The sequence below is a fragment of the Phyllopteryx taeniolatus genome, chromosome 8 (genome assembly GCF_024500385.1).
Source record: "Phyllopteryx taeniolatus isolate TA_2022b chromosome 8, UOR_Ptae_1.2, whole genome shotgun sequence".
Taxonomy (NCBI): domain Eukaryota; kingdom Metazoa; phylum Chordata; class Actinopteri; order Syngnathiformes; family Syngnathidae; genus Phyllopteryx; species Phyllopteryx taeniolatus.
Window position 1 is genome coordinate 22,765,815 of NC_084509.1, and position 13,052 is coordinate 22,778,866.

The 13,052-nt window shown below is 43.6% G+C and overlaps 1 protein-coding gene across 9 annotated transcripts in view; it reads left to right on the plus strand.

Moving 5' to 3' along the window:
• LOC133482458 (RNA-binding protein Musashi homolog 2-like) overlaps positions 1-4,041 on the plus strand; it is a 103,740-nt gene extending 99,699 nt beyond the window's left edge. For 7 of the 9 annotated variants that reach the window (XM_061782607.1, XM_061782610.1, XM_061782615.1 and 4 more), the window contains 2 exons: positions 910-986; positions 2,706-4,041. In XM_061782607.1, coding sequence (XP_061638591.1) covers positions 910-951 — 42 coding nt within the window. In that variant the 3' untranslated portion in view covers positions 952-986; positions 2,706-4,041. Of the gene's footprint in view, positions 1-909; positions 987-1,625; positions 2,148-2,571; positions 2,621-2,705 lie in introns of all 9 variants that reach the window. The other 2 variants (XR_009789797.1, XR_009789796.1) reach the window with 2 other exon arrangements.
• The last annotated feature ends 9,011 nt before the right edge of the window (positions 4,042-13,052 follow it).

Here is a 13,052-nt window from a genome sequence, read left to right on the forward strand (position 1 = left end):
ATGCAGCTCAACTTTCTGTAATTGTACAGCTGATGTAATTGTAGAGCATTTGGATGATCCAGAAGAGGATTGGGAGAATGTCACATGGTCAGATGAAACCCAAATAGAACTCTTTAGTAAAAACTCAACTTTGTTTGGAAGAGAAAGAATCCAACGAAGGAGTGGCTTCGTAAGAAGCATTTCAAGGTCCTGGAGAACAACGGCGTCGAGCACAGCGTCAAATGCGCAGAACGCAGCGTCAAATGTTCATTTTAGTTTATGCTGCACGCTGCTGAGAAAATGGAAGGTCATAATTTGGAAAGCCTTTATTTATACCATGCAAACGTTTTTGATCCGGCCCGCTAAAAGAATCGGAATCGCTCGAATTCAAACGATGCCCAACCCTAGAAATGACGTTTCATACTTTGTTGTTCTCCTGCTAATATTTGCTCAGAAGACTGTTAAGGCCTCCATGATGTCACAGGATACATTTTGTTTTTTTGACAAACACTCTTGTCGTAGCAACATGCTGTTCGTTACGTTGTTTTCCGAGAAATCAACTCTGGTTTGAGGGTCTAAACATGCATGCAAACTCATGAAACTTTGCACACACATTAACCCTATCTAACATTTCAATATCTTACAATTTTTTGTGCTATTTTTTTAAAAATGGCTCAGTAGCCAGGGGTGCAAGGGCCCTTAATAGCCCCTCGGAGCTCGAGTTAAAATTGAAGTGAAGCTTCACCTCAATCCTGTAGAATTGGAAAAAAGACAATTAATAAAAAATATATTCAGCATTATATATAAAACATACAAAAATGTTGGTGAATGATGCCCATTGTCAATAAGGCAGCTCAGTCATTGAGTGAGTTCCTATTAAATTGATGTCTGTATCTGTCAAACTGATGCATAATCTTTTGTGCATTTAAGGGTCCATTGATTGCAACAGCTTTTACTAATGGATATCACTGAAAGTCAACATGTGGCTGGTTGTCGTCTCGTTTCAGGTAAATAGAAGTTACACATTCACACAGTCATTTCAGTTGTATTCCTTGTCATTTCTGTTCCTGTCATACATTACAGCGTGAGCTTCAGCTTCTAATTTTATCCTGTCATCCCAGTTCACATCACAATCACAGTGTCAGCGCCTTGGCCGCACTCGATGTTGACCACACATTCACAAAAGCATTTGCGATCGTAAATATTGAACAGGTTTTCTGAGCAGGTTAAGGAGGAAAAATAACTCGACACACTGCACACCAAGGGATAATGGGTCAGGAAAATGTTTGAGGCATCCGATAAGCTGGCCTTTGCTCACTTATCGGCATTTGTTTACCTCGCTTTACTAAATGAAACAAAACTATTTGTTTATGTGCGTATATGTCTGTGTGATAGTTTTATGGAAAAACACATCACTTGAGACAGAATGCAGTACACTACTGAACTTGATATACACTATATTGCCAAAAGTATTTGCTCACCTGCCTTGAGTCACATATTATTTTAAGAGATATCTTCTTCTAAATCCATGTGCTTTAATATGATGTTGGTCAACCGTTTCCTGCTGTAACAGCTTCAACTCTTGTGGGAAGGCTTTCAACAAGCTTAAGGAGTGAGTTTATAAGAATTTTTGCCCATTCTTTCAGGAGCATATTTGTCAGGTCACTCACTGATGTTGGACGAGAAGGCCTGGCTCACTGTCCACTTGAAATCAACGCAAAGGTATTCTATCCGGTTGAGGGCAGGAGTCTCTGCAGGCAAGTCAAGTTCTTCCATACCAAATTCTCTCATCCATGTCTTTATGTCCCTTGATTTGTGCACAGATGCACAGACATGTTGGAACAGGTAGCGGTGTTCCCAAACTGTTTGACTGTCCAAACTCTTCTGGTATGCTGAAGCATACCTCAACCCTCAACCCTATAGAACACTTTTGGATGAATTAGAGTGGAGACTGAGAGCCAGGCCTTCTCGTTCAACATCAGTCTGTAACCTCACAAATGTGTTTCTGGAAGAATGGTCAAACATTCCCATGAACACACTCCTAAACCTTGTGGAAAGCCTTCCTTGAAGTGTTAAAGCTTATCACTGCAGAGGATGGACCGATGTCATATCAAACCCTATGGATTTGGAATGGGATGTCACTCAAGTACATATGTGAGTCAAGGCAGGTGAGCGAATATTTTTGGCAATATAGTGTACTACAAACCCTAGTTCCAATGATGTTGGGACATTGTGTAAAACATCAATAAAAACAGAATACAATAATTTGTTAAATCCTTTTCAACCTATATATATTACATTCAACACACTACAAATACAAGATACTTCATGTTGAAACTGATGAACTTTTAATTGATTTTATTTTTTTTGCAAATTTGAATTTAATGCCTGCAACAAGTTCGAGAAAAAAAAGCTGAGACAAGAGCATGTTTACACATTTGTAGTGTATTCAGATTAAAATAGGTTGAAAATGAGTGTATTCTGTTTTTCATTTACGTTTTACACAATGTCCTAACGTAATTGGAATTGGCGGTTGTATAACAACTTTAGAGCAACAAAAGAGGTTGACAATAATCTTTGCTTTGTTGAAAGAAATCCATGTGACTCTGAAACTTGCAGTATATCACTAGTTGCATTGCGGGTGAGATATGACACTACAAAGAGACGAGTGAAGGTGAAGAGGGCAGATGAATAATGACTTGCTTTTGGTTGTGTGGTCTTTGCAGGCCATGGAAACGGGGGAAGTGTGTTCGGTGATATCACCCTGCACTAACCATTACAGCCTCGGTTTGGCAGCGAACCGGAGCAACGGCGTGGCAATATCATGAAAATCACCTCAGAATAAAAGATGACATTTTCCTGTACTGTATAGGCCTTACCTTCAGTTAAGTCTGATTTCACTCCAAAATCTTTGTGGGTTGTTTTTTTTTTTTTTTTTAATCTAAGGTGTGCTTTTTGTAAAAGGTTTTCAATGTCTAATACTTATTGATTACTTTAAGAAATACTTTTGGATTATGTGGGTTTTTTTAATATAAATGTGTGCTTGTTTTTCTTTTGATGTGTCACCGATCTCCAAAGGGGGTAATGTCAGAACAGGTTTAAAAACCATTGCATGAAGATGAATCCATGAAGAGACTGGTGGGCGAAAGGGTCTCTTTGAAAGGTGGTTTGACACTGGAGATAATACTGGTTCAACTCAACTTTATTTATAGAGCACTTAAAAACAAACACCACAAGACATACCGTATACATACTTCACAGTGTGGTCACCAGACGTCATGGACTTGATTTAGGCAATAAGAGGACAATAATAATTTCACAGTGCTGTTTTTTAAGACAATTTGCTGCTGTGTGGAAAAGAAGATATATTTTCTTTATTGATTTAGAAGGGACCGTGTGATCTCAGAATGTAAATACTCCCTTTTATTTTAAACTAAGATCGCTGTTTTCCACCTGAGGCTGTTTACCCACGTTAATTGACTGCATGCACAGTTGGATTTAATCTGACACAGTCACAGAATGATGAGATTCCTCTCTCAGTTAGCCTGCGACCGTGACACTGGAAATCGACAACATGGAAGTCCAAAACAAGCATTAAGGCAAAATCTGCTACTGTATGTATTCCTATGATACTTTGTAACTGTCTCTACACATTACCAGTAGTTCATATCTCAGGCTCAGTCCTGTACGTTGCTACCTGGCTAATGAAATGCATTTGGTATACAGTGATTAGAAAGTTTCAGAGCAATTTGCTGTAATTTGCACAATTTAAGATTCTTTAATGAGATTCAATGATGTGAAGGCTTGTCATTAAATGTTTAACCAAACCTCTATTTAAATTGATAAAGCTATTCATTACCAGATAGATTATGGTAAACGTTTTATTTATTTTTGTAAATATGAAAATGCAATGAAATGAGAAACATTGTTCAAACCAGCAAGTTTCAAATGCTTTATGCATGGATGTACAGTATATGTACACTAATTTATATGTACACTAGTTAACAATTTGACCTAATGAAAATATTTACGACTTACTTCATTAAACCTTGTGAATTTCAATACCGGAGTGTCTCTGTAAAATGATCATCTCAAATGAACAAACACATGCATATGATTCAAATAGGAGAAGTTCTTTTTCCTGTATGATTTCTTTGTGAAACTGATTTGTAACCCCTAATTTTGTGCTTTTTTGTGGCCTTAATGATGATCTGAAGTGCTAAAATACAATACATGCGTCCTTTGCCATATACTGTAATGGTTATCCTTTTGCCGGTCTCACTGTATCACAGATTTTGAAATCGTGCATATCTAATTTCCACAAGGAATAATTACTGCAGACTTAAGTAGTAATAATAATAAGTGTGAGCCAGGATGAAATAGCGTGTAAAAGATAGGATCTCCAAAGTTTGGGATCATTTCACATTTAAAAAAGAAGATAAAGTGCAACAAGTCAATGTGTGCACATTTCATTGCTTCATTGAACAAACGGTAACAAGATAAACACGTAACAAGCACATTCATACACCAGCTGCGATGGCCACAACAGATACCCAGGGACTCAATGTGCAGGCTGGCTAACCTGAACTAACAAGAACCAACTACACTCTCATTCGCTGACTCCTACGTCACTCAACAGGGCAGAGTGTAGTTGGCTCTTGTTAGTTCAGGTTAGCCAGCCTGCACATTGAGTCCCCGGGTATCTGTTGTGGCCGTTGCAGCTGGTGTATGAATATGCTTGTTACGTGTTACTGTACCAAAAATAGCATGATCCAGAGACTTGTATTTGTATTCTATGTACAACAGACAATAGATATATTCATCATGACATGGCCTCCATATCAATGGCCCACATTCAACATGGCTGCTACGTAGGCATGGGAGGCACGTCTTTTGGAATTTTATTTATTGTTTTATTTTTATTTTATTACATCTATGACCCAGAAATATCCCCATTCTCTGTCAACATTGCGCCACAATGTCAGTAAACAACAGCAGCCAATTCTGGAACTAACAGACTTTTTCAACAGCAGTTTCAGTGACAAATGTAACTATTTTTGGACATTGTTCAGACCCGACGGTCCGTTTTATCCGATATCTGCTATATCGGGGTCCGAATTATTGAGATTCCAGTGTATTTTTAAACGTTCCATATAGTATATCCACATAAACATACATAAAAAGAACATTTGTGAGGGCATACTTTATTGACATTAAGAGCGGGCATGCTGGCACGTCATCTCTGATCCAGGTCATCCCAAAGGTGTTAAATGGGCTTGAAGTAGGGCTTTTGTGCAAGTTCTTCCACAATAAACTTTTCGAAGCATGACTTTATAGACCTTGCTTTGTGCACTGGGTCACAGTAATGCTGGAACAAAAAAATGGCCTTGCCAAAACCATTCCCACAAAGTTGAAAGCATACCATTCATCTACCTCCGCTTATCCGAGGTCCCTGACTTCCCTCTCCCCAGCCACTTCATCCAGCTCTTTCGGGGGGATCCAGGACGCAAGGTCTGTCCAGCATATCCTGGGTCATCCCTGGGGTTTCCTCCCAGCAGGACGTGCCCGGAACACGTCACCAGGGAGGCATCCTGGGGCATCCTAACCAGATGCCAGAGTCACCTCTTCTGGCTCCTCTCGATGCGGAGGAGCAGCGGCTGGACTCTGAGCCCCTCCCGGATGACCAAGCTTCTTACCCCATCTCCAAGGGAGAGCCCTGAAACCCTGCGGAAGAAACTCATTTCGGCTGCTTGTATCCGCAATCTTGTTGTTTCCGTCACGACCCACAGCTTGTGACTATAGGTGAGGGTAGTAACGCTGATTGACCGGTAAATAGAGTGCTTTGCCTTTTTTTTCTCAGCTATTTCTTCACCACGACAGACCGATACAGAGTCTGCATTACTCTAGACGGTGCACCGATCTGCCTGTCGATCGCCTGCTCCATTCTGCTCTGTGTCATGAACAAGACCCAGAGATACTTGAACTCTTCCACTTGGGGCAGCATTTCTTCCTAACCCGGAGAGGGCACCCTACCCTTTTCCGACTGATGACCATGGCCTCAGATTTGGAGGTGCTCATTTTCATCCCAGCTGCTTCACACTCTGCTGGAAACCGCTCCAGCAAGAGTTGAAGGTCATGGCTTGATGAAGAGATCAGATCCACATCATCTGCAAAAAGCAGAGACGCAATGCTGAGGCCACCAAACTGGTCCCCCTCAACACCCTCGGTGCTCCTAGAAATTCTATCTGGAAAGGTAATGAACAGAATCAGTGACAAAGGGCAACCTTGGTGGAGTCCAACTCTCAATGGAAATGTATTCGACTTATTGCCAGCAATGTGGACCAAACTCTGACACCGGTCCGAACAGCCCTTTATAGTGGGTCCCCCCATTCCCGGAGAACCCTCCACAGTACTCCCCCGAGGGGTATGGTCGAATGACTTCACACATGTAGACTCGTTGGGCGAACTCCCATGCACCCTCAAGACACTTTGAGGGTGCAGAGCTGGTCCACTGTTCCACGGCCAGGACGAAAACCACACTGCTCCTCCTGAATCTGAGAATTAGCTTTCAGATCGAACCTCCTCTCCAGAAGCCCTGAATAGACCTTACCAGGGAGGCTGAGGAGTATGATCACCCTGTAGTTGGAACACACCCTCTGGTCCCAATTCTTAAAAAGGGGGACCACCACCCCAGTCTGCCACTCCAGAGGCACTGTCCCAGATGTCCATGCGACGTTGCAGAGGCGTGTCAACCAGGACAGCCCGACAACATCCAGAGCCTTTAGGAACTCCAGGCGAATCTCATCCACACCCGGGGCAATGCCACCAAGGAACTTTTTAACCACCTCGGTGACATCAACCCCAGAGATAGGAGAGCCCGCCTCAGAGCCCCCAGACTCTGCTTCCTCTTGGCAAGGCCGGCCGTTCAGTAGAATTGAGGTTTTCGAAGTATTCGGCCCACCAACTCTCAAGTTGCGGTCAGCAGTGCCCCATTCCCACTATACACAGTGTTGATGGTGCACTGGTTCCCCCTCCTGAGATGCAAAATGGTGGACCACAATTTCCTCGAAGCTGTTTTGAAGGCATTCTCAGTGGCCTCAACAAACTCCTTCCATGGCCTGGTTTTTCCTCAGCGACCACACAAGCCGATTCCGCTTGGCTCGCCGGTACCCATCAGCTGCCTCTGGAGTTCGACAGGCCCAATACCGCTGGTTTCCAAAAACGCGTTCGGGGATCGCCCCCACGACAGGCAAGGACCACCTTACAACCACAGCTTCGGTCAGCCCCCTCAACAATGGAGGCGAAGAACATGGTCCACTTTGACTCAATGTCCCCCCGCCTCCCCCGGAACATGAGCAAAGTTCTGTTGGAGATGGGAGTTGAAACTCCTTCTGGCAGGGGATTCTGCCAGACGTTCCCAGCAGACACTCACAATATGTTTGGGCCTGCCAGATCGGACCGGCAGCGTCCCCCACCATCGGAGACAACTCACCACCAGGTGCTGATCACTTGGCAGCTACGCCTCTCTCCTCACTCAAGTGTCCAAGACATGCGGCTGAAAGTCCGATGACACGACCACAAAGTCGATCATCAAACTGTGGCCTTGGCTGTCCTTGTGCCAACTGCACATATGGACACCTTAATGTCTGAACATGGTGTTCATTATGGGCAATCCACGATGTGCACAAAAATCCAATAATAGAACACCGCTCAGGTTGTGATCATGGGGGTCGTTCCTCCAAATCATGCCCTTCTGGGTCTGACTGTCATTGCATACATGACCATTGAAGTCCCCCAGCATAACAAGGGAGTCCCCCTTACTAGCCCATGCGATTGCTCTACTCTGGAGTCGTGTCTCGCTGAGATTAATCAGTGGATGTCCTGTAACTTTTTGCTCCTTAAACCTGAGATAACTGAGCTGTTGATTATTGGCCCTGTTACAGAACGTGCTACTTTTTAAGGACAGCACACTGAGTTTTGACAAAAGCCCCATTACCCAAAGTGAGTCAGTAAAAGCTCTCGTTATATTTGACTCAACTCTCTCTTTTCAAAAGCACATTATTACCGAAAATCCGTTTTTTTATCTTCGCAATATCAGTAAGATATTCACGTCTCGCCCTCTGAGGGAAACCTTAACTACGATGTGGCTTGTGACAAAAATGAGTTTGACACGCCTGATTTAAAAGAAAAAGGAATTGCCGCATACTGCCTAGCTGAGATGGCAACATTGCGACAGCAACAGGCACTGCTCCGGCACAAAGCTTGAAACATATCTTGAGGATAGTTGTGGACTGGATTGCGTCCGGCGGAATGTTTAGCTTTCGGAAGTACCCTTCAACTTTTTCCAAGTCTTTTTTACGCTGGCCCATCTCTGCAGGTTCCCAGTAGATAATCCATCAATGACCAAGGTGTCCTTTCACCTTTCCTTCTCCATGTGCCTCTGGAATCCATTCCAGCATTTTCGCTACTTTTGTGGCAGCAACTACAATCCGTTCCATGGTGGTCTTAGAAGCGTCCAAAGTGGAAGACCAGCTCAAGCTGTACTTTGCACTGGTACCGTTTTGTAGCGAGAAACCTAATGAATTCAATGCGAGAATATTCATCGCAGGTTTCATCTCTAGGGTTGACATGCAAATTCTGCAGACATATTTTGATGGTTTATTTGTAATAGGACGATCGAGATCCTCCAGTCGGCCGATGCCAAAGCATAGGTAGTATATGAATTTCAGAAAAAGACCACATTAAATCCTGTTAAAGTGTCATTAGCCTTGACCCACACCAGCATTGCTTAGACTTTTTTTTGACTCAGGAGTGATGAATTAGCACCCCAGAAAACGATATAGTTGCTTAAAGCCACTGTGATGTATCAGCTCACTAGCCAATTATTTGGAATATTCCTTTAATAAAACATTATGAAACAAAAATCTACATCGGTATAGTCAAGCTTGCTTCATCTTGCAAGAATATTATATAATATAAAAGGTATTAAACCTGTTACTTACACTCCCCAGTCACCTTATTTTTATCTCGATCAGGTGCAGCAGGTGCAGTCTCAGGTGTGCTTATGTCATTAAATAAATGATGATAATTAATTTTGTGACTGTGTAGCAGCTGAATCATTGCTTGCATATGACAACATAACAGATTTGTTATGATCAAGTGAGCAAAAACACACTAATCACAATCAGAGCTGAGAGAAATCAAACACTTTGCATGCAAACTCAAATACTAATTTTAAAGTTGCGTTTAGACCTGATTATATTTAGATCAGATTACTTTTACCACCAAGACAATATTGCTTGTGTTCGATGTGTGACGATTATTGCTTTCCAGAGTCTGGTTGCACTTTAGAGAATTTATTTCTTTATTTATTTATTTTTAAGAGACCATTCAAGGTCCATGACACGGAAACTGAATAAATCTGCAAGCAAGTTTTACTTACTAACATTTTTCAAAAGCTTATCCTTAATTATACCCCGTTGGATGAATTGTATAAAACACTTACTTGTTTTGTCTTGTGACAAAGGATTTTGTCTGTTTGAGATATACAGTGTTCCTACGCTATATCACAGTTCACCTATTGTGGATTCAGTGCATTGCGGATTTTTGTTCATATACATATCGCGCATAATTTGCCGTATTGCGTGATTTTGAGTGTATGCTGTAATTTGTTTTAAAATACATATAAAATGTACATAGTGTACAGCAGTCATTCTCAACTAGTGGCTCGGGACCCAAGAGTGGGTCACGAATCCATTATGGGTGGGTCTCGAAGAGATAAAGAAAGAGAAAAAAACTACAGGGGGTCCTCTGTTTACAACGATACTGACGTACAACGAGTTTACGAATGGTGCCCACCATGGTCAACAACACATAAGGCATTACTGGAGTTGGCCTATGCCCAAAAAGCATGCAATTTTTGTTTTTAAGTTTAGGAAGTGTGTGGAACAATGGCTAAAGTTCATCCATCCATCCATTTTCTGAGCAGCTTCTCCTCACTAGGGTCGCGGGCAGGAGGCGGGGTACACCCTGAACTGGTTGCCAGCCAATCGCAGGGCACATACAAACAAACAACCATTCGCAGAAAACCCACACAGGCACGGGGAGAACATGCAAACTCCACACAGGTGGGGCCAGGATTTGAACCTCGGTCCTCAGAACTGTGAGGCTGATGTGCTAACCAGTCATTCACCGTGCCGCCTGTATAAATGATATAAAATCAGATTTAAGAAAGACTAAAAAACAAGAAGAATAAAGTCATACAGCACGTGCTACAACATACAGTAAAGGTAAGGAAACTGCTCCAGATCCACTATACCACCATAAAAAAGTTAACATGGTCAATGTGTGGACAATTTGAATGCCCCAGTGTGTGAATGAGCTGTCATTTCATATCATACGAACATAATCTGCTGATCGAGGTGTGAATCATGTTATAGTGTAATACTGCTTTCAGTGCCTTGATGGTAAAAAAATTGCCGTACCAATTAAGTTCAATAATTGGAACCCAGGAACCTCCAATCTCTGACTGCCCTGCATACCAGCCTCAGCAGCCCCACTGTGACAGACAGCCACAAGGATGCCTAATTTATTTAACACGGATGCGAAAAAATCTATTACCAGCCAGTTTGAAGAATTTTGTCAAAGGAGAAACACAGGAGAACTGGTTTCTCACTCGGACGCTAAGTAAGTTAATTAACACTCCCCCTAATCACATCTGTGCCCACCGGACCCAGGTCAGCGCCAGCACCCACGGAACATGGGCGGGTCACCATCGCACCACCAGACTTAAGGCTTTGTAATTCGCTGTCTTCGTTTGGGGAAGACTTGATGTCATCGTGAAGTCGCCACGTTGGTTCACTTCTTTGTGGCATTGAACCGTATACGCTTCGGTTTGTCCTCGAGTGCCCCCTTGCGGGCGCTCATGTCATTAAGCAGCTCCCGTTCAACTGCCTGAAAGCTGTTAGCCGCCTAGCTGCTTTTCCGCCGTGAGGAAGCTGTTAGCGAACATGCATCGAGACATCGTGTTCACGCTTGGTCGTTGCTGTCGAAATAATAAACTTTAGCTTGCCTACAGCACCTCCGAGTGCTTTCTCCTGCTGGTTTTAAGCTTTCATTGTATGCTGATCTCCCATGAGTGCTCTGCTGCGAGTGACGTGCGAGCTTGAGTCACACGTCGCCTAGCAACCGACCACCATTCGAGAGCACGGCTAACTAGCTGCCTCCACCCACGATCGCGATAGAGTGCTCTTATTAATTTAAAAGCCTCCATTTTCGCTCATTTTTCGAAACGCAGACGCATAAAGAAATAACCTGATTTGATTTGATTTTTTTCCAAAAACAGATTTTTTGTTTTTTGAAATTTATTTGGGGTGGAATGTTTATTTGTATTTTTTAAATGTTTTTTCTTGAATTTTTCATTTTTTGGGGGGAATTTTTTTAAATTTGTTTTGTACATCTATCTTTCTGTAAAGGGTTTTGAAGCCATTTCTAAAGCGTTAGGATTTGAGTGAACCATGATCAGGGGCGGTTTCTGATATGAGCGATATGGGCAGGCTGCCCAGGGCAAAATGATCACGTCCACTTTATGCTCTTTGCTTCTCGTGGAATCAAATTAACCGGCACGGTAGCGACTGGTTAGCACATCCGCCTCACTGTTCTGGGGACCTGGGTTCAAATCCCGGCCCCGCCTGTGTGGAGTTTGCAGAACATGCCGCTGCGAGCCACTAATTGATTACAAAAATCTTCAGCTGTGGGAGCAGGTGGAACAGGCGTTACCACCACCAACTCAGGAACTGTCCTCAGACCGGGTGCCTGGTGTTAGATCACTGCCCTGTCAGGCCGCACTCCTTCAAGTGACGACACCCCCATTGACGACATCGCCAGTCCCCTGTAGCCCCTCACCACCGCTGAACCGACTTAGAGAACTCGACACGTTTCTCTGGCATCTTGTCCAATCACGGCACGAAGAGCGCTACTGCCCCAATGTTGCTGGTGGGATTAATGTGCATGATTGCCCAACATATGACGTCCTCCTGACCTTGTGGGCGGGCAAATTGGCAATTTCTCAGGCACTGTTTGACACCCTACGATTTTAAGCATCCTGACCTTCAATTAACGCTGAAAACTTTTCGCTTTCCTGTTAATACCGTGCCGCCATCTGCCGTCACTGCAGTGGGCATGTGCGCCCTGAACGTGCAATAGAACCAACGTTCGTTAACTCACTGGTTCATAGTAGTCCCCAATTTGCGGATGTACTTGTCCGACGAGCCGTTCAAGTTGACACCATTAACAATGTTTTGTGGTCGCGCACTTATACCGGTTCCGCTAACCGTGTTTTTCAACCATTAAACCCTAAGTTGGGACAAACCATTCCCGACGCTTGCGAAGTTTTGAGCGAAGACGCAATTATAGTAAAAGCGTTGCCTGTTAACTTCCCTATTCGACTGGCCGTGCGCACTAACCAATCAGTGACCGGTCCCCAGGCGTTCTTTCAGCTGTCGCTGCATGCCACACCCCTCCTAGACGCTTTCCGGACTCAGACCACCGTGCTGCTAATTCACAACCACACACGAAGCAACATCCACATTCCCAGATCTACTAGGCTTGGCCTGTTGATCTGCTCCAACTTCCACGACTTCAATCTCATGGTCCCCGTGATTGGTCACCTCCCACTATACCTCTCCCTTTTGCCTAGCTCTGGTGGAGTACAACTCACTGTTCCTTCGCGACACATTGCTATCGTTGCAGTGGGACCTACTGAGTGTGATGACATCATCAGAGTGGACCTGCCTGCGGACCAACACCTGGTGATCCATACACTCAGTACAATCCGATGTGCATTGAACCCCAATCCTAAACATAAGCGCTCCCACTAATGTGTCCAAACTTTGCAGTTTTCTTGGTGTGTGTAATTATTCCCGGCAGATCATTGAACACTTCACAGATATGGCGCACCCCCTTACCGAACTACTGAAAAAGGACACTCCTTTCGTTTGGGATGATGAGAAAGATGCCGCGATGAAGTCCCGTAAAGAACGGTTATGCTCGGCCCCGTGTCTTGCCTACCCTGA